This window comes from Hirundo rustica, chromosome 6, assembly GCF_015227805.2.
Source record: "Hirundo rustica isolate bHirRus1 chromosome 6, bHirRus1.pri.v3, whole genome shotgun sequence".
In the NCBI taxonomy this organism is placed as follows: Eukaryota; Metazoa; Chordata; class Aves; order Passeriformes; family Hirundinidae; genus Hirundo; species Hirundo rustica.
This window is the reverse complement of record NC_053455.1, coordinates 25,841,944-25,868,468: the sequence shown is the minus strand read 5'-3', so window position 1 is coordinate 25,868,468 and position 26,525 is coordinate 25,841,944. Positions and strand designations below refer to the sequence as shown.

General features: G+C 39.8%; 3 protein-coding genes across 4 annotated transcripts in view; all 3 read right to left on the bottom strand.

The window, feature by feature from the left end:
* Window positions 1-227: 227 nt before the first annotated feature.
* On the bottom strand, window positions 228-4,477 carry SPTSSA (serine palmitoyltransferase small subunit A). Its single transcript, XM_040068513.2, has 2 exons — window positions 4,297-4,477; window positions 228-1,493 (listed from the first exon to the last, which is right to left on the bottom strand). Exons 1-2 carry the CDS (start codon window positions 4,397-4,399, stop codon window positions 1,390-1,392), a joined length of 207 nt encoding a protein of 68 aa, XP_039924447.1. The 5' UTR covers window positions 4,400-4,477; the 3' UTR covers window positions 228-1,389.
* A 4,534-nt stretch (window positions 4,478-9,011) lies between these two features.
* Window positions 9,012-14,058, bottom strand: EAPP (E2F associated phosphoprotein). Its single transcript, XM_040068515.2, has 6 exons — window positions 13,931-14,058; window positions 13,270-13,451; window positions 12,551-12,649; window positions 12,097-12,220; window positions 11,148-11,267; window positions 9,012-9,625 (listed from the first exon to the last, which is right to left on the bottom strand). Exons 1-6 carry the CDS (start codon window positions 14,002-14,004, stop codon window positions 9,364-9,366), a joined length of 861 nt encoding a protein of 286 aa, XP_039924449.1. The 5' UTR covers window positions 14,005-14,058; the 3' UTR covers window positions 9,012-9,363.
* Window positions 14,059-15,463: 1,405 nt separating this feature from the next.
* The window catches only part of SNX6 (sorting nexin 6), a 28,660-nt gene continuing 17,598 nt past the window's right edge, over window positions 15,464-26,525 (bottom strand). For both annotated transcript variants that reach the window (XM_040067169.1, XM_040067168.1), the window contains exons 10-14: window positions 26,099-26,138; window positions 24,886-24,972; window positions 23,774-23,933; window positions 22,662-22,747; window positions 15,464-16,163 (exon numbers count right to left, since the gene is read on the bottom strand). In XM_040067169.1, coding sequence (XP_039923103.1) covers window positions 16,110-16,163; window positions 22,662-22,747; window positions 23,774-23,933; window positions 24,886-24,972; window positions 26,099-26,138 — 427 coding nt within the window. In that variant the 3' untranslated portion in view covers window positions 15,464-16,109. The remainder of the gene's footprint in view (window positions 16,164-22,661; window positions 22,748-23,773; window positions 23,934-24,885; window positions 24,973-26,098; window positions 26,139-26,525) is intronic.

Sequence of the window (26,525 nt, the reverse complement as noted above, 5' to 3'; positions counted from 1 at the left end):
CTTCCCATGAGTACAGGTTTGAGAAAATGAAATAAATCTGAAAGACAATATCTCTATAGATACTGTACAACTATGATTTCTGATGCCAACGGACATTGCATAAAAGACGTAACAGTACCGATTATTATTGGGCCATTAAAATCACAGTTCTTTGGTCAAATATCGCTTTTGGAAAGTTCTGAGAAAAGCAAGCAGCACTCAGAAACACATTAACTTCTCCAAGAAAGTTTGCATCAAAGCTCTGCTTTTTAAGTTTTATTTTTTAAACAACAACAACAAAAAAATTGTCCACTTACGAAAGATAAGTTGTTACCATCTTACATTTCATAATACAAAACTGAAAAAAATCCCTATTAAAAAAAAGACAGGACTTCAGCCAAGTATTCAGCTACGTATTGCTGTAGTTGTAACTCAAGTCCCTTGAAATCCCTATGTTTTGGTCATTTGTAGCGAAAACATGTTTGGAACACTAGCAGCAATAAAAAACCCCTTGAAAACCTAGACATAGTTACACTGTTGAGTGAAAATCAGCAGAAACCATAGCCATTGGAACAAAATAAAGCATCCTGTAAAAGTGAATTGGTAGCTAGAAAAACAGAGTTGATTTAAAGTGCTATCCCAAAGCTATATGTGGGCCAATGCCAGTAAAGAGAAGTCCATCTCCCCCTCCACCCAGATTGAGCCCAGAACCACAGCACTACTCCAAACATAACGAACGCAGTCTTCACTCTGCTTCAATGCCTCATCTCCCCCTCCCTCCTGCAACAGGTAGAATACAGAAACTTGAAACAATTGCTAATTCCAAATTTAGGTGATAACACACAAATATACCGTTGAACAAAGTCTGGACAGCAAACAGTACACCTGAGTTCGGTCATACAAACTAACTTTTGTAAATAGCATTAGACGAATATATCCATGTCTCTAATATGAATCTAGATGTATTTTCTTACAAAACGCATTAATAGAAATATCCAGGCAAATACATACCATACAATAGCAAAAGCTTTAAGCCCCATTTAATAAGATGACTTTCTGATTAAAAATAGAAGGCAATTAAGATTTACTCAAAATTACAATTAAGAAAAGCTTTCACAGTGCAATATTGAAACTGTCACAAAGTTAAGAAAATACTGATATCAAAGTACAATCACAATGTTAAAGTAGACAAAACTACTATACAAGGGCATATCTTGTAAAATTAAAAGGAATGAACACAACATAGGGGACCATCTCATGTCCCTGCTCTACATATCTCATTTCCTAGTCTTCGGAGTCATAATTGTGTCTTTCGGACATCAGTAGAAATTCTGGTAAAACTTAAGAGGTTCATTCTTCTCTGTAGACCAGATTTCAAAGCCCAGTTACTTCTTGAAAATACGTTCTTCGTCACTGCACGATTTCAAAGTAGTGCAATATTGCCATGATGTGCTGAGGCATGAACACATAGCCTGTGTACAGTGCCATTCCAACAATGGAAACTAGCATGGAATCTGAATCACAGTTGAGGAAAAAAGCATTGGAAATAGAAACCACACAAGACATCACAAACTGCAGGATTAAAACTTTAATGGTTACTATCTTACAACATTACATTTCTGAAACAGACACAACCAACGGTATTCAGCAATTATAAGCTACAGAAGAATCTACTGAACACTGAAAAGCAGAATGTCAGTAGAACAATCAGCTGAACTGCAAAGGATGCCTTGCAAGTTATCCACGGCCTTGTCAGTGACAAAAGAGGACAGGCCAGAGCACGGGAAGTGTGATGGAGAACAGAAAATGGGCACTGAGAAAAGACACATTTCCACATTCATCTTCTCAGATGCTGAGCAAGGCTTGCAGAAGCCAGCCCCATTCAGCTAACAGAAAAAAGTCAACCGCCCCAAAAATCTTAACTAAAACAAAACTACAGTAATATGAGCAGACTTACTGAATAACACTGTTCTTATTTGTGGATGGCCACCTTTTTAAGCAGACTGCATTAGATGTTTTCTAACTATTTCAATCACAAAGCCTCAGAGCATCAGCCCACTTAAATGTGTGTACTTAAACACACTCATTAGTACTTTACTATAGGAGATTGCACCGCAAAATAAATTTCATGTGAAGCTATCAGCTAAAAAATCTGCAGATGGCCACTTTACTAGCTGAACTCCTAACAGGGAACTTTTATAAAACTTATATAGAGAACTGAGACAATAACTTATAAAGTACATGTACAGCTGGACTTTTTTCAAGCTCTAGGGCTTTTGAAGCTTTATCTAAACAAATTCTGATTTGCATCAGATTACTGAAAGATTATGGTTTCACAAAGCTTAAGATTTCAGAAATTCAAAAGTACACAAAATGAATAAAAATATGTTCATTTCATCCAACTACCTGCAGAGATTCGGTAAACTTAGCTCGAAACACTATAAAACACACTGAAGATTAACAAGCACGATAACGCCAGACAGCAGTACTCAGTTTCCACAGGTGAAACCAGAGGAGCCGTGCGTGCTCTGCACTTTCCTGAAATCAAGTCTCCCCAGCACAAACGTAACAAGCGCTCTATGACCGACTCGCCCACAGCATAGCAGAGGTATGAGGTGCACTGATTAGAGCTGCCTGGTATATTTATAGTGCCAGAGGATTATACAGTAAGGGACACTAAAATGAAGGTCAGCTCATAAATCCACATTTCCCTATCAGTGCTCACTTCTGATACTGGAGCACAGCCACACGCCATTAGTTCCCAAGGCCACCGTGTCCGCACTGCACCCATACAGCACCTGGCAGACATGATCCACCTAGAGCCAAAGCATCCAGCTTGAGGACAAAAAACATTTGTGCTAATCTGAGATCAGAAGCGACGCGTGTGCCGCTCTTTACATTTGCCACGAGAATATGGACGTTTTATGAAAGCAAACATGCACGCACTTTCATTTACTTAAATATTTTGAACAAGGTAAAAAGGAAAAAATACTTGACTAATGACTAATATAATTGCAGGGAAAACAAAAATTACGTTTCCTCAGTGATAGAGGCATGGCATAAAAGGAAGAAGGTACGTTAACAAGGAATACAGCATAAGAACCCCTACCTGAACAATTGTGCACAGTAAGTCTATAAAAACTTACTACTTCTCTTTTCCAGTAATCTTCATTTCTACTGACTTGATACAGGAAAAATAAATGATCACACCGCTGTAACTTGGGCAACCACTTTTACATAACAAATGTGGGTTTCTTTACAAAACTGAGCAAAATCTCAGTAAAAGCAGCTTCTTGCTACTGTTCATACCCTTCTTTATGTTAATGTTTTAATTAGTTTTTCTCTCTACCTCTCAGCATTAATTGGAGATGGCTCAGGGTCACTCATATTGAGACATCATTTTAAGTCAAGATTGAAATAGTCACACTTCAGAGAAAAATACTTGTGATGCCATAGCAATACTTAATAAAATGCACTGCCTGTATGAAAGGGCCATGTAAAGAAGCAAGCCTATAATCAGTCTTTATAGAGATGCCTTTACATGAGCATCCATCAAGTTCCTCGGCTCTGAAACAGCCAAGCAAACTTGCCAGCCCGAGGATTAAATACCCATGTAATAAAAGCCATGTGACAAAGCAGCATGAAAGCCTAGGCTCGCAAGGTTTCGCAGCGTGCACATTTACTTTCCTCTAGGCAACAATACAAAAGAAATCAGTAAAGACACGTAACAGAAAGCTCGGGATTTCAGAGCAAAAGACAGAACTACCACAACAGAACTACTCGGGATTTCAGTGGAATAGACAGAACTACCATCTTTACATCCAAAGATATAAACTTATACCGGAGAAGAAACGGACTAGGCTGCCAGACGCCCGGACACAGCATGCGAAACAGCACAGTGAGAATCATTCCCTGCCCGGGCAGGATGTTAGTTTGGAAGGGTGAGGAGCTGAGTTCCCCACCAGTGAGGAGGGTTCAAGCCTCGGTCCCAAGCGGAGACTGCCGCCCCTCTGGCCGCCGCGGGCTCTGGCCGCGCTCGGCGCTTCAGGCCGGCTGCCCCGGGCCGGGCCGGCCCCGCTCCCCTCCCGGCCCGACTCTTCTCCACGCCCAGCAAGCCCCGCCGGCGGCAGCGCCTGCAGCACGACCACGGCCCGGGCGCTCCCCGAGCGCCGCGCAGGGCCGGCGGAGCCGCCGCACCCGCCCGGCGGCCTCGGGGCAGCCCCGGAGCCGCCGCCGGACACAGCGCGACAGGGACGGGGGCAGCCCCGGCCCCGCACACACCCCCCGCCCCGCCAGGCCCGGCCGGCAGAAGGATACTGAAGACGGTGCGCTCCCAGGGCTCCAGCATGTAGAGCGCGGTGACCAGCAGGTACTGGTAGTACAGCCACGACATCTGCTTCCACGCCGAGCCCAGCGCCATGGCGCTCCCCCGCCCGCCAGCGGCCCCACGCCGGGCCCAGGCCGAGCGGAGACGGGGGCGGCACGGCCGGGACCGCCCTCCCCCGGCCCCGCCCCGGGCCCGCGCGGCCGCGGCCACCGGCAAGGAGGCGCCGCGGCCTGCGGGGATGGCGCGGGGCGCCGCCGGTGCCGCCGGAGCGGGGGAGAACGGCGGGGCGCGGCGGGGACACACACCGCTTCCCCGGCCCTCCCCGCTGAACGCCGACATCGGGCCGATCTGATTAAATTATACGGCTGACCCTGAACCTGGTGACCTCCCGGCCCGAGTCGCGCCGAGGAAACGGTGCTGCAGCCTAACTTCTCCCATCCTGTTTAATCTGAATTGACGTTCTGGGAATCACGGAAGAGCCAAAGCCTGTGCTTGGCAGGGCCTATGAGAGACATGTTAAGAATTATCAGCACGAGTCTTCAGCTTCGTTGAGTTGTCAGAGGGTAAAGCCCGCCTGAAAACGTGGTTTAGATAAATGCGACCTTAAGATAGGCCAGCTCTGGCGAGATTAATCCATATGAATAGGAAAAACAAAGAGGTGATGAATCAGCTGTTTACTGTGACTGTTCCTAACGTTGCACTACCCTGAGGCACTCGGAGCCAGGAAGCAGAAGGTATAGGATGCCCCTGCCCCGACTGCTGTTTGGCCAAAGACAAATTCCCACTGACTGGTTGGGGACTATGTGATTAGGAAGGCCCTTGGCAGTTTATGCTGGCTGTGTAGAAAGTACTTGTTGAAAGCCTGCTGGGAGGGGATGTGCACAATCATCAGGCACCTTAAATGAGCAGAGCGTGTCAGGCCACTAGTCCGGACTGTACATTCCAACTGTGCACAGCATAGATGTGCACTGGAATTGACCCACTATACTTACTCTGCTAAGTAAATCAATTTGCAATTATGTCACTAAGCAATGTGATTCCGTCCTTGTAGCCATCCCACCCCTACCTTCACCAGTGCTATTTATACAGTGAAAAATAAGGAAATACAACCACAGGAGAATGCACATTTGAGTTACGCAGCTGCAAAATACAACTACAGAATCAGGAGATAACTATGAAAAACAAAAGCAGCTGACAAAAAAAACCCTTAAGACTGTACTATTTAGTGTGGCAGGAATTTGAAGTGGGATTTGATTCCTGAATTTCAAATGGGATTTGAAATGTCCTGAAGACATTTAGACACACCTTATCCATACAGATTTATTTGAACGCAAGGAGAAAGGAGACCATTCACACAGTTAACAGCCCAGCATAACTGCCTATGGGAGCTGTTGCCACTATCCAAGTCCACTGTTGCTTATTGCAATTGCTGCTGGAGGAGTCCTGTGTTGGTGTTGCTGCTTGAGTAAACAGTGGTAATCATGAAAGGTGCCTTTCTGTATAAACATGTCCAAAGTTCAAGGACAAGTGAGGTATCAGCACAACTAAAGCATTACTCCCGTTCAGAGCTGCGGGACCTGTATAAACATGGAACAAACGGGTCCAGTCTTCTCTGTTCCTATGATTCCTAACAAGATGCTCTACAATTCAAGTGATAAGGCAAGCAAAACGCAGAAGCAAGAAAGGACCTGGGATGAGAAGAAAGGTAATGCCTAAAGGCATGCCAGCTTCAAAATCTCCTATATCTGCCCTAACTCACCAGGCAGGTTGCCCCTTACACTTTTTTGGTATGGTGCATACTCATAAATTTTTTTGCTAGTTAGTCCCTTATGGAAATGGACATTATTCCTCTGTATGATTTCTCATCCTTCACCAGCTCCATTCTACCTCCGCTTAGGGACTGTTATTACATAATTGTTTTTCCTGGTACCACCTGCATTGACACTTGAGCTCTTGAACTACCTTCTCACGTGCTCATGTTTCCAGCAGGTCAATGCAAACATCGTTAACTTGACACGACAGAGAGCCTTTGTGTTTCACCTGGAATGTGAAGGGAGGTAAATCGAGGCCAACATGCTCTAGAGCACAGACCATTATGCCTATTACACGTGGTCCTCCACACTTCTACCAAGAAACAGTTCTTCATGCATTCAGAATTTCCTGTGTCCGCCTCTTGGCTCATGGCACACAGTAAGAATTTATCCCACTTCACATGATCCCACAGCTACCTGATGTTGCAAGTTAGATACTTCTCTAATGAGTCTGAATGTAGGTAGCAAAGATGAAACTGAAATCTTGTCTCACGCATATCCCAAGCCTCAGAACCAGTAGAGCTCCATTTTGTTCATAGGTTGCATATGCAGAGGAAGGCACATCATACTGACCAACCACGTGTTCAACACCTGCATCAACAGTTCTCTACTTCATCAAGCAGAGGTTAAGTTTCTGCTGATTTGAAGATAGTAATTCAGTGTTTTTCTTATGTAATCAGAAGAACCAGCATGTTTATTTCTTCCTAATCTCTTGTAACGGCATAGAATGAGTGTGTGTAGATCAGTAAAATACCACACCAGGGATTACAAAAGGTTACCAAAGAGAAGATTATAATCTAAGGCACAAAAGGTGTTATTCAGGTTTCTATCTCCTAAATTTAAATATCTCTGACAATTCCTTAAAGCACATATAACTAGTTATTCCTAGTACTATTACGAGACAAAACACAATTTTTTATTAAATTTTTCAGATAGAGCCTTGTTCAAGGTATAGATAAAAAATACCGAGCTGTAAGAGATGTTAATTACTAATAAAAAGCAAGAGTTTGCCTCTTGGGCACACATCTGAATGAAGACAGGGAAGGATCCAGTACTAATACAGTGGCTTTATAGACATAAATACCAACTAGCAGAAGCTATTTGTGCTTCCATAAAGAAGTTGTAAAGGTACTAAAGAAACAGGAAAAAAAACCAGAAAAAAACCCCACACAAACTAGCTCTATGGCATAAAGTCTATCTGACTCTAAAATTTCTTCTTAAAATGTATCATCATAAGGAAAAAGGACAATAAAGTCCAGTACTTTCTTCATATACATATTTGTATAGTGGCAGTGGCAGAACAGTCCATGCCAGCTAAATCAATATAAGCTCATCTTCCACTCTGTATAAAGAAATGTTTCAGTTTTTTGAGATCTTAATGAACCAAAAATCCAAATATCATGACAACTTCTTTATCAGAGTGTCCTGGTTTGGGCTGGGATGGAGTTCATATTCTTGTCAGTAGCTTGGATTTAGTCTGAGAATAATGTCCTCATGAACACTGTGATGTTTTGGTTGTTGCTAAGTAATAAAGCCCAAACAACAAGCCCTGACTGAGGCCTGAGCCAAAGTTAACCTCTAGATTAACATTCCAACCAAATGTTATGTATATATTCACTCATTAATGAAGTACTGTTATATGTATTAACTTATTGACAAAACATGTATTTACCTTTCCATATCTAAAAACCTGGTAAGGCCGTATTAGGAGAGTATAGTATCAAAGGCAACTGACAATTAGGTGCATTGTTTATCTTATCCTTTTGTAATTCTTTGCTAAGGATTATGAGCATTGCCTAGCCTATCCTTTTGTGATTCTTTGCAGTTTTGCATTATAGTAAATTACACTGTTCCTTAAGTTGGTGTCTGTTTGTGTCTGTCTCTGACCCTGCTCACTGGCAAAACACTAAGTGGTACTTAGGGTAAGTCAGGGACTTTTCAGCGCCTCATGCTCTGCCAGTGAGGAGCTCCACAAAAAACTGAGAGGGAGCGTGGCCAGTACCAGTGACCGAATTGGACAAAGGAATATTCCATACCCTAGAATATCATGCCCAGTATATAAACTGGGGGAGTTACCTGGAAGGCAGATGGTCACTGTTCAATGACAAGCTGGCTCTTAGTCAGCAGGTGGTGAGCAACTGTGTTGTGAGGAGATTGACCCTGGCAGGAGACCCGGCACCCACCAAAGCTGCTCTATCACTCCCCTCTGCAAATGGACAGGGGGAACACAGGAAAAGGTCCATGAGTTAAGTATTGGGAGATCTCACTCACCAAATACCATTGTGGGCAAAACACACTGAACTTGGTGATATTAACTGAATTTATTACTAAGAGAATCAGAGCAGGACAATGAGAAGCACAATAAATCTTAAAAACTCTTTCCCCAAACTCTCCCTCCTTCTTGGGCTCTACTTCCTCCCACACCAGAAGTGCAAGGAGACAGGGAATGGTCAGTTCATCACTCATTGTTCCTGCCACTACTCCAGGAGAAGTCCTTCCCCTGCTCCAGTGTAGGGTACCTCCCACAGGAAACAGTACTCCACTGACTTCTCTAACACGAGTCCATCCCACGGGCAACAATTCTTCCCAAATTGTTCCTATGCGGGTCATTTTTCCGGAGTGCAGTCCTTCAGGCACAGCCTGCTCCAACGTGGGTCTGCCACAGGGTCACAAGTTCTATCAGAGCACCTGCTCTAGTGTGGGCTCCTCTTGCCATGGGTTTGCAGGTCCAAATCTTCCTCCCCACTGGGGGAGGGGGTGGGGGGAGTGAGCAAGCAGTTGTGTGGCCTAGTTGCCAGCTGGGGTAAAACCGTAACACAGACCACGTGTGCAAATCAAGCACACTGTACATTGTTTATCCCTTGCTATAAATATAACCAATGCCGCCATGAAAATCAGTTACTATAAAGTATTTATTCCAAGAAGCCGTTCTAATGCACACTGAGATAATGAATGGATAGTATATATACAGGGAATGATTGTAATATACAGATCTTACATGGTATTTACAAAATATTTAATCTCCAATGATACAACCGCCCGATGGTGGGAAAGAATATTACTCTATATACACACAGTTAACTGTATGCCTTTTATAAACCTTGCAAAAAGTCCAACCATTATAAAGTTCTTAGATGAAAATGTACATTTATAAGACCACATTTTAAAAAAGGTGAGTGTGTCTGCATTTCTAACACTTCTCACCCTCTTAAAAACAGCACAAACTTTTTCTCCTGCATTTGTACATTAGGAGTGGCTGGCCAGAACATTGAAGAAGTGAAAAACTTCATCTTTATCCATTACTGCTACTTCAGTTGAGCATTCAGTACATAATACTGGGTGATATATTTCCTCTTCTTCTTGATTTGATTGTGTAGAGCCAATTTCTTTGCTGTACTTCATTTTCTTACTTCTCTTTACCTTCTTTCTGTATTTCAGCACTTCCTCTTTGTTAACAACGCAGTTCATCACAAACATTGCTCTGTACTGTGTTTTGTAAGATTCGTGTCTATGGAAAGGGGGAGAAAATGCAAGTCATACCATTCATACAACTCTGCTTCCAAGAAATCTGTTACCATCACTGAAAGTGGGATTAAAGATAGGAAGTATCATGCCAAAGGGCTAAAAGCCAAATAAATAGGAATTTTATAAACAGAAGTCACAGCTACAAAAATAATAAAAACATAGAACTGCAGCCATCTGTTGTTTTTTTAAGGCATTTTTAAAAAGTACTGTCTGTTGCTGAAAGAAACACCCTGGAGTACAATGGTTTTGGTATTGCAGCATTATGCACTGCTACATGCAGCTCATACCAGGCAAAAGATCAGGAAGCTGTGAGTGTGAATGACTCAACTACTGGCACTGACATCCCAAAATATTGTGCAAGTCTGAAATTCCTTATTTATAAATAATATCATTGACATATCACACTAGAAGCAGCATGTCTGTAATAAAACATAAACCAAAATTTCAGCTGTCATCAGTCTTAACAACTGTATATCTGGAGTATGTAGCAAAATTCGGTACTGTAGTTCAATTTAACACAATGTCCCTCAGGCCGCAATTTTACAGCAGCCTGAACAAACACAACAGCAGCTACAGAAGTCCAATCTCGAATTCTGCTGGCTTATTGCTTGTATGACACTGTGCTGAGCTATTTCAGTGGATAAAACCTAGGAAAGACCAATCTGACAATAAAAATACAGAGTTTTTTGTCAGCATAGCAAACTGAAATACTTAACTATAGAACCAAGGTCAAGGAGTACCAGAGCCAGCAAAGCAAAACCAGAGGAAAACAGGACCCAGTACTTAGATGATTTTAGGCTGCTGTGGAATTTCATCCTCAATCACCAGAAATATTCAATAAATGACAGGTATTTTATTCCTCGTTTCAGAAGATTTCTTTCTACTTTACTCCCAGTCCTAGAGTACTTTCCACACACAGCATGGGTTAGCAGCACTAACTAGGCCTGCAATGCAGTCGGATACTGAAGAGTATCCAACAAAACACCCTGTGGATTCTCAGCTAAATACCTTCCTGGCACTTTTAAATGGAACTACACTCAAAACCATAACTGCTAAGACTCAAACCAATGAAGAACATACTATCTTTACTTTGCCTAATCCTCCTTTAACAAGGCATTTTTAGACAAAAATAACCTGGAATCGTTTTATGCCTCTAAACATCAAACTAAAATATATATAGACAGGTATCTCTAAAATCCCAAATCAGCCTGAAATACCTGTTGAGTCTCCACGATTATTATTTTATTTTTAAATTTACCTTCTCCACTATGCTAATGTTCTACCCTATTCCACATCTCCACAATGCAGGTTAAACTGATTGTCATCCTTACAAACCAGCATGCAACCCTAAATCTGACTGACATTTACCTGCCTTCTCTTTATTAGGGCCACCTTGCAAGACAGAGTTGATAAAAATCCACAGATCAAACTGAATATACTAACAATACTACTGACCAAAAAAAAATGAAATTACAAGAAGACCCCTTATTGTTCACTGTTGTTACCTCTGGCAGTCCAGGCACAATGTTGTCATGCAAGCAGGGCAGTTCAGAACAGCATCACTATTTGGAACAGCTGCAGGTTTTGCTTGCCGCTGCTGTGGTGCTCTTCTCTGGTTACGGTACCTACCAATTCGAGTGGGGAGGAAGCAGAGACAAAATGTGAAATTACATGCCCTTACTGTTGGTCTTATTAATTCAATGTCAAATCTTTCCTTGCATTAAAATACACTAATTAATACTGGGCTCTTTCTGGACACCTTTTCCATTAACTCAGCGTAAATGAGAAGGTGAGGGGGAAAACACATACCAGTATCTTTTGATTTACAGAATTTTTTCATTTGGTGAGACAAATACATCCAGCAGGAGAATTTGTGCCTAATAAGCCTCTCCTCTGACAAAGCAGGTATCTCAAGTGCGATCTCTGCAGGCAACATTCGTTATCTTATTCAACAGATTTAAGTGGAAAATTTTACTTCTGCTTCACCAACCATTTTTCTACTTCAACCTTCAAAAAACCTCCATTAAAGTAGTCTTGTATTGTTCCTGTTTCCTCTGAACATTTTATGGCTTACTAAATTCAAAGTTTTCCAAAATTAGAAATACAGTATTTATCAGGAACAAACATTAATCAGCAGTTAAATAATCTTGCAACGTTTTAATTCACAACATGGTTGTTTAGATGAGATCTACAGACAAAACTGAGTTACAGAATTTGGAAATCTTGATTTTAAAAATTTTAAAGTTTTGTGTAGTTTTAAAGACTCAACTTCTATTACATACACTTAAAACCTTTTACAGGCTTTTAAGTTTCTTATGCTTTAAGTTTATATATAAAAATAGTTTCATTGCATGGATTTGACAGCATTTGCCTTTTCTCTACATTTGCCATTTTCATTTAAAATTTTCAGTTGATGTTAAGCACCTTACAATTCAAATATTTATGGTTGCTTACCCCCTCCTCTGTGAATCAACCCACTCTTGGTCTCTATTGTCTTCTTCTGGGTCATACAGAAGTTCATCGTTGGAGAGAATCCGACGTTGCTGATGTTTTCTGTTTTTCCGGATATCCTGTGTATCTGGAAAAATTTGTGCAAGAACATGTTACATCCATTAGACACAAATTATAAAAATATAGAATTTCCAATTTTCATTTTCCATCCTTGCAATAAATCTAAACTGAAACTTGAATACATGGTTCATCTCTCCTCCAAGTGTATGACCCCAAAGCATTACAGTGGGATGCATCATAAAATTGCAGCCGCTACACTGAGATGATACAGGCTGGTAATTCCCCTCAAAAATGCTGCCTTCAAAAACAGCCTCTAGACAATCCCAAGAGGATTTTACAGGATCTGAGAGAGTGAGTGGTACTGCAAAGACGCCCTCCTCTTGCCCCTGTCATTTACCTTTTTTATCTTCATCCTCTGAATCAGAATCAAAGTAAATGTCATCATAGTATTTTGAAGTGCTGGAAGATCCAGTCAGCCCAGTACTTGAGGAAGTACCTACAGGTGAAATTAGAAGTGGTAATAACACCCCACTAAAAGGACAGCCAGTATATAGCCCAGAAGAAACCTTTACTTTCAAGTTACTCTGTCCAGACTGTTTTGTTCCACGTGGGTGTGTTAAGTAACAGCTCTCCCAGTTTATTGCCACCCCCTTATTATTCACATCACTTGTGTTACTTCATTCTCAGAGCACAGCTACTCCCTCTCCTCAGAAGATGAACCTCAGATATCATTTGAAGGAAAGTTTCTCCCAACACTCCCTTTAGACACAGAGGACACCATCAAATATGCCTGTCTCTGCCCTACATAATACACACAAGACATCCTTAGTGATGTGAAAGAAACACAGTTGTGGCACATTGTTTCACAAACTTTGATTAAGTTCACTAAAAAAAGTCCCCCAAAATTTCAGGGCCAGAGAACTTCAAAAAAGACCTACATGAACTGCCAAGAAGTCACAGCCACTCTGCACCAAAATTCCTATTCTGTGCTGTATGGACATGGTGATGTAAATATTACGACATATTCTTAAACAGACAACCAAAACCTAAAAATGATTTGGCCACTAAAACATAACTCATGATTGCATATGCAAGCAGGTGTTAAGCGTGATTTACCCATTTCGGGTGATGTCCATTTGCCTTCCATAGTCTTCATGGTGGTGTTCAGTTCTGCTTCCATCTCCTTTTGGAATTCATCATCGCTGGAAGACTCGCTCTCACCAGTCAGGCACTCCCGTATCAGCTTCCGCTTCTGGTCAGGAGTGCCATGTAGGAGCACATCCACCTCATCCTCTGAGCTACAAACGTTTAAGCGGTACACACCTAATTATTACCAATAGGCTAAAATGTGGACATAGTCATTTGGAGAACGAACATCTGAATTGTGCGGGTGCACTGGAAAGCACCTACTCCCATGTTTATGGGCAATGTATATATTAAACCACTTTATTAGCTATGAGGTATTAAAACACTGGTTTAAACGCAAAGGAGCTTCAGCCGAGTGCGTGCGGCCTGCCACAATGCCCCTGCAGCTTTCGCTCCGCGCAGGGAGCTGTGAGGTCAGAAATATAAATAGGCCGGTTTAAAGGAAATCGCCGCGGCTGATGTGCAGCCGATCCTCCTGCACTCCGCGGGCAGCCCGGGCTCCCCACCCAGCGCCGGGCGAGTGCCCCGGCTCTCACGGCTTGGCACCCCCGGCGTCGCTGCGCGCCCGGGCCAGCACACGGCAAGCGGGGCCCGGGGCCCGAGCCCACCCCCGGCCGGCAGCTCCAAGCACCTGCTGAGCGCTCGCTCCTCGTCGCTGGGCTCCTCCACCACGTACGGATCATCCTCCTCCCGCAGGCGGCTCATGGCGGCACCGCCGCGCGCCCGCAGCCGCAGCCAGGCCCGCTCCGGGCCGGCCCCTTCCGGGCTCCCGGCGGCTTCCGGCGGCCGAGCCCCGCCCCGCCCGGCCGCGCTCCTGTCCCCGCCCCGCCGGGGAGAGCCGCGCCCGCCGCCAAGGCCCGGCCCGGAGCGGGGCCCCGGCCGCCAGGAGTGGGCAAGCGCGTCTTCTCCCTTTTCTCCTTGGAGTTGCAAGTCGTCGGGTTACGTTTTAAGCACTTTTTTTCCAGAATCACCGAACCAGAGTTAGAGCTTTAAGAGACACACCCAATACCAAGAGGCTTGGAAAAAATTTAATGAGCTAGTAACACTCAACAGCGAGGGCTAATCTAAAAACTGTTCCCACATCCTACTTAAAATATTTACAATATTGTTAACTATATATACATTGTCGTCGTTGCCCCTTGTAGTCTATTTATAGATGAGTTCCTTAGGAATTATACCTGTTATATCTAGAAGATGAACAGCACAGTATTAGTGTAGTAGGCATTGCTGGGAATACTCTCTGTACTAGGTAAGTTGCCAAGACCCACTGGGCTCTGGTCACCGAAGCCTGAGGTGACGAGTACATGAATCAAAGCACAATGCAAACTTCTCTGCTTTTGCAATGTTTTGATGTGCAAGGCAGGAGGGTAAGTACACTACACTGTGCAATTCACACTGAGAAAAACAAAACAAACACACACCTCTGTGCGGCAGTACAGGGCGTTTGTAATCACAGACACTGACGTACACTGATCCCCATTTCCAACCGTACCGATCACCCAAACTTCACTGCTCCACTGAAAGCCTACAAACAGCATATGTATTGCTTATAAAGCAGCAAGCCCACTGTGAAGAGCAGTTCATCTCTTCATCAAACCTAATTTTATGACATCGTGAAATTACACAACATAGCAGCACCTCTTGGGAAAGGGTCATAGTTCAAGAAAGGGAGAACTATCAATACAACTAAAAATAAATACTGGACTCATAGATCTAAGTCTTATGTCCAGTTAGCAGAATGAGATTCTTTGTTCACAGATTCCTTTATAGGGGTTACCTTCACTTTTTTCCTGAAGCAAAACATTTTATTTGTATCACAGTGGGGCAGTACTACTTTTCACTGATATTTTATGCACCTTCTGAACCCCCTTCTGCGACTTTATTTCCCCTTTCTTGGAAGAAACCCATGAAATTCTCTCAAACGTATTTTTGCCAAAGAAATTGCAGTCAGCCACCAAGCTCAAAACAATTTAAGTATGCTGGATAGGAAAGTCACAGACAAACAGATAAAACCTGAGAATGCAAGTGAAAAAGTACTGGGCAAGTAGTATCCAACCAATCCAATACTTAGTCAATGTTTTTTACATGATGAAATGAATAGGGGAAAAAAAATGAATCTAATTTACTAGAAAATACTAAGCTTATAGATGATAGTGTCTGCATCATTTTAGAAAAATCACTGATTTCATGGTTTATTTTACAATAATTGGATTAGTCTACAAGTTAAGGCAAACATACTAATGCATCTGCTTTTCTTTTTAAATCATAGTTATAAAGGTTACACAAAGTTCTCCAAAATTTCTAAGAAATGTTCACAATTGAAAAAAAGATAAGTTTTTTGATATAAGTACATGGAAAAAAAAAAAAAACAACAAACTAAGACAGTGTATACAATGCCATTATAGTAACAATATTCAAATATCTAATGGTAATACTTAGGCCATTTGAACAATGTGCTTCAAATGGTAATCTTCAGAAATTACTTACAAAGGTAAATAAGATTGCAGCCGTATCATAGTATTCATAACATGAACATTATTATATTGGCTATTTTCACAAAACCCGAGCATTTGGTTTCTGAACAATGAAAGCGTATAATGATTAAATAAACATGAATATGTATGTATAACAAGTATGCGGCTCATATAATCTGGAGCTACTTTCAGGTGTTTAATTCTTTCGAAAGAAGAAGCTTGCTTATGTGCACTTTGTCAAAAGTTTTCTCCAGGGAACTGTAAATGCCTATTTAAAGTCATGAAAACAAAATCCAGAGGAGGGCAGCCCTTGTTAGTGGGAGGACGGAACGTAGCTTATGTGTCACCATTTAACACTGCCAGGCAGCTCTGCAGAAGCTGTAAGTTACCCTGTAAAAATAAAGAAAAATATCACCACATTTGTCTTCTTTCTTTTATGCTTGTGACAGAACAATGTTCTTTAAACATCAATGACACCATTAAAGAAGAATAGACAGGTTTTAAACTTATGGAAAAATATATATTTGTATTAAAAGTTTTTTTAAAGGTAGGAATATAGGGTCATGGAAATAAATTTGTGGTTCAAAAATAAGCAGCTAATACTCTTTCATATTTCTTCCTAGAGGTCTAGTCTGGCCACAAAACGTATTCACTGCAGAGCACTCTCTCAGCAATGAAATTCACAGTTGCAAAGTTTAAAATATTTTATATAGCAGGACCATTGCTCTGCCTCTGGAATGAGATTCCCAAAGTATAAGTATTCATGTGTTACACTGAATAGTGCATTCATCAACAAATATTAAACAATTCATAGCACTCAGGATCTCCCTGCTTACAGCAGCCATTTGAGCTGACAGCTTCGTTCAAGGAGGACAAAGACAGCGTAAGAAAGACTGCTGACTGATTTACATGCTTAGCCAGGTGATTTAGCCATCAAATTGAGTTTAGCCATTGCAGCTGGAGCTACAGAAGTGATTATCAGAACATTAACTGAACTCTAAGCCAAGCTCTGGCCTTCTTTCCAAATACAGTTTTTAATCTTATTTAAAGCATTCTGACTCTACCATCAAAATATACAGACTGATTTTCAGGTACCTGAATGAATTGAGAGAACTGATACCTTTGTGAACTAAGCAAATGTGACTGACAAGCCAGAATTCACTTTGCAAGAAAAAAAACCTACCAAAACAACACAGTATTCATATGTGCATTCATTTATGCTCATATCACTTTAAACTACCAGCTATTCACTATGAAATACCTGTACTACATTTGTTCCCAAATCTGAAATCACTACGTAAGAAAAAAATGTTGGGCTGTTGAGAGTGTTAAGAGTAATTGCACTAAGATTCAGATAAAACGCAGGAACAAAGCAGTCTGAATGCCCAGTTATGAACATGGAAGAAACTGCTGACTTCTAAAAACATTTTTTGAATCAAAAAAGAAACATATAAAGAAAACTTCAGACACACAAAAGCATGTATCTGTGATTTGCATGCCTTTTATAAACAGCCCACAGAAGTCCTTAAGAATTTGTAATTACTTTTTCAGTTAAAAGCATTACAAGCGACTTGTGATCAATAAGCAAGACATTCAATTCCTCAGCCCCAAAAGGTAAATCATAATGTGATGCTCCCTTCAGGTTCTTATAATCCAGATTAAGTAATTAACTGATTTAAAGGCTTGAAAGCAGATTCCCAGTTATGCCTACGAAATCTTCTCAGTCTTATCAAGAAGGCAGCAATTTCAGTTACAGCTTCAACAGCTTTTTTGTCTCTTTATGTCTGTACTGGCAGAGGAGAGTCACAAGCTATTTTTTTGAAAGTTTGTTATTTGGTGATATGAACAGGCTCTAGATAAGCAAGATACAGGGGGACTGGGTGGCCCATCTTCATGGTGTACAGGATTCATAAATTTAAGATCTCTGTTATTGAAAAGCTGATAATTGACTGTAATGAACTAATGAATTGAAAGGAATACTTCAGTCTGAAGTCTTCAGTCTTCAAATGGAATTCAGTCTGAAGTACACTTATGGACTGCACACATTACCTGTAACTAAAGTATGACAATAATCTCTTGGCCATCTTATTACAAAACAATGAAGTGTATTTGTAATTTACAAACCATTATGTAGCACTCTTAAAAAAAAAAAAAAGTTACAGAGACATCTGTTCTGGTTTTGGCTGGGGTAGAGTTAGTTTTCTTCTCAGTGGCTAATACGGAGGTGTTTTTTGGATTTGTGCTGAACATGGTGTTGATAACATAGAGATGACATCATTATTGCCAAGCAGTTCTTACTCTGCCTTTTTTGCTTCTTGTACTGGCACGCTGGAAAAGTGGCTGGAGGTGCATGGGAGCTGGGAGGGGACACAGCTAGGACAGCTGACCCCAAGTGACCAAAGGGACATTCCAGACCATATGACATCATGCTCAGTATATAAGATAGGGGAAATAAGAAGGAAGAGGGGAGCATTCAGACTGTTGTCTTCAAATCACTGTCACACATAATGGGCCCTGCACTCCTGGAAATAGCTGAACACCTGTCTGCCCATGGGAAGCAGTGAGTAGAGTCCTTGTTTAGCTTTGCTTGTGTGCATGGCTTTTGCTTTCCCTGTTAAACTGTCTTTAACTCAACCCAGGAGTTTCCTCACTTTTCTGAGTTGCCAGCTGAGGTTAAACCATCACAATATCCTTTACACCTCAGTCATTTCCAGACTAAGCCAGCCAGTCTAGTAAAATTTTCCAAATAGGCACATAATTCATTTTCATTAGATCAAATTTACAAAGTTCACAAGAACCTTATTTAAATTATAAAAATCAAGGACAATAGAAGCTGTGAATCATTACTCCTTGTGGCTGCAGTATCTGACATACTTGAACTACATCATCACAGCTTGAGAAAGTCCAAAACATTCAGATTCAGAAAAGTGTTTCTTGCCACTTCACACTCCTAAGCTGTAGATATGAAAATTATTGCCAGAATCACAGTGACAGAAATATCCTTTTCAGGAAAGGAAGAATTACTGACAAAACATTTCAGCAAATCCCTTAGCACTGCATTTTGCTTACTTCCTTCTTCTGACAGTTCCAAACAGACATCTGTTACTAGTAACACAAGAAATTCTTTTTCCAAAAAAAACCCAGAGAGGCAAGAGTGTATATATTAATATTTGTGGAAAATATACATTTCTGTTTACTTACGTAAAGGAAGTGGCTGTCTTACTCAGTCACAATTCACATGTCAAAAGACTCTAAATGTACAGCCAAGGCTATGAATGTTCTAAGTATATGATTATAACCTTAGCAGTTTCACCAGCTCTCAAACCTCTCTTCCAGAACATGAAGTCCAACCCAGGAATATCCAACCACTTAAAATACTGAACAGTATACCAAATGCAGCTTTTGCACCAAAATGGCCAAACACTTATTCAGGTCTTACATTAGCTACAGCTGCATTAAGTCATGAAGAAACACAGAGCTAGCAAAACAAGCTAAGCACTACCTAGGGGATAATCAGCCAGAATGGCCACAGAAACAATATGTTTACAGTAGGTAACACACCAATGATAATCTAAAGCTTCAGTTTGGCAGCTATTCTAAATAAATCTTAGCAGCAGCTCTCTTCTATTGCCAGACCTTGCAGCCAAAACTGTGTGTTTTGATACAAGGGATGTTGTGAAAACAAAACAAAATAAGCTTAGGAAAACCCAGAGCAATTTTCAGTGCCTTCTTACTATGCAGCTGCACACATAATTGTGCCAACATAAGGGAAAGGAAGTCATGCATCATCATCTTTCCTGGCAGCAGCCTGCCCTTTCATCAATGTAAAGCAAACTCAACCCACAAAATCAACTGATTTTTAGCTTTTTCAAAAGTCTGGAGTTGTAATTCAAAAGGATAAGAGGATATTTACAATACTTCCAAGAAGTATGTTAGAGGGAAGCAGTATGAACATAATTGGGCAGAGAGGGTTTACTTAGAATTTGTACATACAGTGTCCCTGATTTACTGACTTTATTCCCTATGGCCCTCAAGTCTTCTAGAGCTACAGGCAGGTATAGCTCACAAAATGCAAGCTGTGCCTCAGAACCTTCTCTCAATTCCTTGGTCACTCTGACTTCTTCTGTGCAGCAACCTCTGTATTTTGGGATTTGTGGTTTTATTTCCACAGAGAGCAAGTAAACAGCAAGTCAAGCAGCAGCCTTCACTGTGTCTGAATTCCTCCAAAAGAGCCTCTCACGTGAGTTCAACACCCACTGCTACATCATATTTCACCTCCATGTTTTTTGTGTGAGGTAACTCCAAGTCCAGAAGACACATGGCTAGACTGATTCAGAAACAGCTGTATCTGCATGGCATTTAGTCTGGAGGCACTCACTAATGAAAAAAACAACCCATAATAGAAGACTTCTAGCAAAAGGCTGCGGCAGTGGGTACCCCCTGTTCCCAGACCTCTTCCCAACTTAGCATTTTCACTGGAAGGAAACACTTAAGACTTGGGTAACAGGTCATGTTGCAAAGTTTGTCAGTGCTGTGCTCCACAGTCCATTCACCGAGCAATTGCCATTTTGTTGCTACTAAGACTTCACATGCCTGCCTCCAGTAGGTGAAAAAGCAGAGACAGAGATCGCCAGCATCAGGCAAAGTATTTTGCCAAGAACCTAGAAGCAGGGGGCTTTTGATCTGATGGAATTAATTGACTACCTACATGAAAAACACAGCTTTCACTTATGCTTCTACTAGTCCTCTTCTGGCTGTACTTCAAGAGGAATTAGGTGTCTACAAGACCCGCTTAGCCCAATCAAAAACAGGGCTACCTACTCCTTTTAACGGGAACACTGTTCATGACTTGCATTTCAGTCATATTCCTTTAGCATTGGTCTTCCCACATCAGGGCACAATATTACATTTAAAAAAAAAAAAAAAAAAAAGTCTTTTAATATATTCTTTCTTCCTTTTATGGAACTAACCTAGAAAGCGTCCACCAAACCATTTCATCCTTCAATACTCCATACAGACTAATAAAAACCTATCTATAAGACTTTCTTCGAATACCTTAGTTATTGCATTAATAAGAACAATCCCCATTACAAAATGTTGAAAAATACAATATACTGTACTTGTAAATTCTGTAGTAATCAAACCCAGAATTCACAGAAAGAAAAACACAGCAACCAACTGATCCATCTGTAGTAGCTTAGCTTTTAAATGAAATTAAACAGTGGCATTGAAAAAAAGAGAGCTTTCAAACCTAGTGAGAAATGAAACATCCTTTCATTCAACAGGTTACAGTATTTGTTAATGTTTCAAGATTTATCCTTCTTAGTCAAAATGACCTTTAATTATTGCAAAGCTTTAAAGATTCAAAACTGTCTAGTGAACATGCTCCATGATGAAGTAGGTGAAAAGAGTCAGCAAAAAAAATTCAACTTAAAAAGTACAAGAACTACAATTCAAAGCTTCTATTACAGCTTCATGGACTCCTTGTTAGTAAATTTACTAAGACAAGGTAAGTCACAAACAGACTATTCAAAGAAATGCATGTTAAACACAAGCTGTGGCAACAAACGAAAGCTGAAAATCTTCAAGCGCTTCCAGGTATACACAGGAAGCACATACCAAGCTATAGAAATTAAGCATCTTTCCCTTGCATTCCGCAGTTACTAGCTGTCAAACTTCAAGAGAGTATTACTCCAACATTGTGACATGGACAGTTAAAAGAAGTGACTCTTTAAGGATACTTCAGAAGACAGAGACATTGTCTAAGTATTCCACTTCAAGGCATGTGGAGACTTCAGCAAGAGTCAGTTACAAGAGATGATGAAGAGTCAATGACTGAAGCAGGACCAAAGCATTCCCTTACTAAAACACAACATGGCAAATCAATAAAAACTGTTGCAAATAAGACTGTTAGGACTATTTAAAGTAAGGACTGTTCATCTGAAAAAGGAGTCATGTGTTCCATACATTACTGAATGCTTTACCAGCAATACATAAATATCTCATTAAGCTGAACTTACACCTACAAAGGTATTTTAAAACAAAGTCCCCCAAACAACCATTGCATTACAGTGCATTGGTTTTATAAGCAATGGGTTTAGCAGAATGAAGAATAACACCACCAACGCTACTGAAAAGAGTATAAAACCAGCAATACACCTCTTAATAAGTCCTTTCAACAGATATATTCTGACTTAATTCACAGCTTCCTAACCAATGCAGTTTAAGTTTTGAAGAGAAATGCTGAAGAACTGATTTTTATAAGAAAGCTGCCTCCAGGTATAAGACTGTTCAAATAAGAGACCATTGTAGTTGTCCATTAAATCAAATACATAAGTGAAATTTAAGGACAATATAGGCCTCTTAGTTTCCCACAAAAATTTATTTTCCTGAAAAAGCTATCTGAAACATGCTTCTTTTGTTAATGGTGTAAAGTTTAAAGGCAAAAAGGTTCAAAAAGCGTACTTATCATACCAAACAGGCGAGTGTGATCTCATGCTTAATATCCTATCCAACAAGTCCCAAAATCTGGCTAACAGGAGAAACCACTTCCTATCTCACAGTGAAATGGTGAGATGAAGTTCAAAAAATAGTTAAGTTTTCAAATTCTGCAGCTGTAAATATCAAACAACCAAATAAACATAAAAATGAAGGCAAAATTTTCTTCCAGGATATGAGTTTTCCAAAGGCACCTCAAGCACACCAATCTCTCAGAGGCAATTCACCTGCACTTCATTTTCTCTTTTATTAAAGAAAGTTCATCTTTCTGGACAACACTTAACTTACAATTCATCTTCCTGAATGTGAAATGTGTACCATCATTTTGGTTAATCAAGCATACAATATTCAAAATTACTTGAAATATAGGCCAAAAAGGATCACAGTTACCTTAGCATGCTTTAATTCCAGTTCTGCTAGTTCCACCAGATTTTTTCTGAATGCTGCGACTCTTCTTGTCTTAAAGTCTATCAGTTCTATAGAAAATAAAAATGGATTCATTAACTGTATCTCTGCAACTGACCTCAGCTATTAACAGACATTCCTTCAGGATGGAAGAGGTAAAGGGTGAGAGAAGGAAAAAAGAAAAACCTCACGTTTAATCTCAGCACATTCTGGGCTCAAAAGTACTGCGACTTAGTTGGAAGAAAGCAAACCATCACTGCAGTTCCTCACCTCTAGGTAACCTTTTGTGGACACAAAGCTCTTTTGAAAAAAGATGGCCAAGTGGATGCTTTTATTTCTCTTTTCCATCTGCACTGTTCTTTCAAGGCTGATACTTGAAAGTCTTCAGGGAATATACTAAGCTAAAACTAGGATGAACAACAGTATGCCTTTTGCATATACCTTTGTGGCTAACAGGATCATTCGTTCTCCACTGTCTCATTTATAGGAATCATTAACCAGATTTACAGGCTCAAAAAACTCTTCAATGATAAAAACAGAAGAGCATGGTGTTTAAACCTTGAACAGATCCGCCACAACTGATGAGTCAGATACCTACTAACTCACTGAAGTATTAACCTAAAAAAGACAGTAAGTTTCCAGAAGAAAAATAACATGTAAATAAGGTTCCTTTTCTCTAATTCAGTGAAATCTCATTTCATTATTTCTCCCTTCTCTAATGTAATATCATATCTGTGACAGACTGCCTTCACAGAAGAAAGCATAAAACCAAACAGGGGATTTTAACAACACTAAAATATTTGTTTACTATTACTGCTAACAGTTATCATTTTGTATCCTAGCTTATGTATGTGAAAAAAAAGCTTAACAAGTAATTTGCACCTATACTTTGCTCTACCTATCAGAGCTATGAGAAGTCAAAGAAAAATATAATTTTAACTTTATAAAAATAAATAAATAATAATAAAAAGATCATATTCCTGCTTAGGAAACAGTATAAAAATGTATTTGCATTAATTGCATTCATTCTCAATAATAACATACTAAAATATGTTAATTTTCAAGTAGTAACATATGATCAAGGACCACCCAAATACCTTGTTTTGCTGATTCAGAAATTTTCTCAAATTTTTGACAGCATATTTGCTGAGTAGTTTCAGCTTGCAGCACATCTTTATTTTTTGCTCTTGCTTTATCCAATGCCTTATTAGCATTTTCATAATCCACTAGTGACCTAGATCTTCTATACAGGAGATCCTATTTAAAAAAAAAAAAAAAAAAAAAAAAAAAAAAAAAAAAAAAAAAAAAAAAAAGTATATGGAGTTTATAAGACTCTACCCAAGGATTTTTATTATATTCCAAGTAATTTAAAAAATCGAATTAGTTTTAGTCCTTCTTGCTGTATTTCAGTTCTTGCTAAATTATTTGCATTCACTTTAATTCATCCTGCAAGTCACAGGAATGTGCATACTAGATTAGATCCACAACATAATACTGTTTGGTCTCCATCTTGTCTGACAGAGTTAGGAACAGATGGCTTAGATCAAACTCCAAAAAGCCAAAGAAGGTAAACCATGGGAAATTTCACAGCTTCTTAAATTAGAAACAAACTACATTTAGATTATGTATTTGAAATACATACTGAGCCCAGGAAACAGTAGTAGCATTTTTTTGTGCAACAGTTCGCAATCTTCTAACTACAGACATTTTCTGTCAAACACTTGCTCATTCTGTGATGTTATTTAATCATCTCATATCAAACAAAAGTAAGAATGAATTTTTCTGTAAGTACTGAGTATCAAATTCAGCCCACATGTTTTTGTATCAGCGCTAGTAGATTATACGGAATACCCAATTTTATTATTTTTTTTTAAAAAGCAGAATTGCTTGCACTTTCAAGCACCAAACATACTGCAGACACACAAACAGCCCTTCCACTGTTTCTAGCTACTGCATGATTTGGCCTTGACAAGTGGTTCACACAGTTCCCCACAGTCAGTCCCACATCAGCAACTGCTTTGTTACTCCTTATATTCAACAGAGACAAGGTTTTATAGCTAAGGGAAAAACTGCAGGCTAGAAGTGGCAGCATTTTAGTCTATCTATATTGTGAGTTGGTGATCCCACGGGTCTTTTTTTTTTTTTTTTTTCTCTTTTTTTTAATGTTAAAAAAACCACAGTTGCACTGAACAAAACCCCATAAATTCACCTTAGCAGCTTGAGATTCCCTAAGGTAGTATTTCAGAAGATCAGAAAGTTTAAGATCTTCATCAGCAGATACACGAGCCTCTATTTTCTGGAAAAACAAAACACCACCACCACCAAACAAAAAAAAAAAAAACAGTAAGCAAAAGGTTCAACTTAAAAACATCCAGACTTTGGGTACTCATTTGTATGATACAAATTCAATGTAAAATATATAGTACACAACAGACTGTCTTTTTCAAAAACTAAGATCAGGCATTAATGACAGGATACTTAAAGATGCAAAATGAGAATCAGTATTAGGATTTTGCATTAAAATGTAAGGAATAAGCTACTCTGTGAGCAGTAATTGACTGGCTTTCTATACTAAAAACTGCTTTTTTCCCCAATAGCAATTATATTTATCATATGCTACAAAAAAGGTAGAGAAGCAAACTGAGTTGCACAAGCAGCCTTATGTTGTTGTTGAAATCAAAGGAAAACAAATTTTTAAGGCACCTTTACAGACTCATAGTGTAACTGCATGCGCTAAATGGTCTAAAAAAGCAATAAACTAATTTGCTTGCATTTGAAACAGATTAGAAATAGTCTGCAAATACAGTTTTTAAACCCTAATTTAGAAAAAAAAAATCTGAAATGCAACATTTTGAGTCAAAGCAAGTGATTATGTTAATTTTCTTAAAGTATGTGTTTATACAGATACAATTGTCAGTTTAGGAAATGCAGACATTTTTCATTTGGAAGCTTTCCTGATACATGGCATACATCTTCTGTCTACCAAGCCAAACAAGTAAGGCAAAAGAGAATATAGTTGAAAAACTAGTTACAAGCATAAGCAACATTACTTTTGAGTCAAATAATTGCAGAAACAGATTTTGGCTCCAGAAAAAAAAGCAGCATGACCACCATTTTTTTTGATTAAGGATTCCATTTCTTAATTTCTTTTATCCATAACAAGTTCTGTGATTCTCAGTAACAAGTATGGAAGATCTCTATGGATTTCAGAGGAACAGCAGCTTTACAAGGGTATTACAGCAGACTGCCTAGAAATGTTTAGTAGACTGAAGAGTCCTAAGGTTCATTTTACAAACATGACTGAAATCTTACGCTTTCGCATTCCATACTACACATTGCTTAAACACTTCATCTAGAAGCACCCATATTAATCCACATATTAATGCCTTGTTGACACACAATGTCCATTTCATAGTACATACCCTTGTTTTGTCAAATAATTCTGACACCTTCAGAAAAAACCTGTGCAAAGAAAACAGCTCATATTACAATATTGTTTTGAATAGTCTAATTACTTTTTAGAACTGACACTATAGTCTGTATCTGGCAATAAAGACTGCAAAGGCATTGCTTACAATTATAATTCACAAAACTCAGACAACGTACTAGTTTCAAACTTCAAACGTGGGAACTGTGCAACGTAAGAAAGGCAGAGGACAAGCAAAGCATAACAGATGGATATTTTTAAGTAAAGAATAATTGCTCAGCTCCTCAAGGATTTTTTATGCCTCTGTGAATTAAACCCCAAACACCAGCTACATGGTCAATGGTCTTACACTATTATCAGCTGTCCTTTACACAAATTTGCATGTACTTTTCTTCACACAGTAAACATGACATATGTCCAAC

Bases quoted from the DNA above. Each gene is read 5' to 3' on its own strand.
- SPTSSA (XM_040068513.2), bottom strand. From the start codon at position 4,399: ATGGCGCTGGGCTCGGCGTGGAAGCAGATGTCGTGGCTGTACTACCAG. The intron at 1,494-4,296 runs GTATCCTTCTGC...ACTGTGATTCAG, and splicing joins CTGGGAGCGCACCGTCTTCA to ATTCCATGCTAGTTTCCATT.
- EAPP (XM_040068515.2), bottom strand. From the start codon at position 14,004: ATGAGCCGCCTGCGGGAGGAGGATGATCCGTACGTGGTGGAGGAGCCC. The intron at 13,452-13,930 runs GTGCTTGGAGCT...AAACGTTTGTAG, and splicing joins GAGGAGCGAGCGCTCAGCAG to CTCAGAGGATGAGGTGGATG. The intron at 9,626-11,147 runs GTAACAACAGTG...CCCTTTCCATAG, and splicing joins TTGTGCCTGGACTGCCAGAG to ACACGAATCTTACAAAACAC.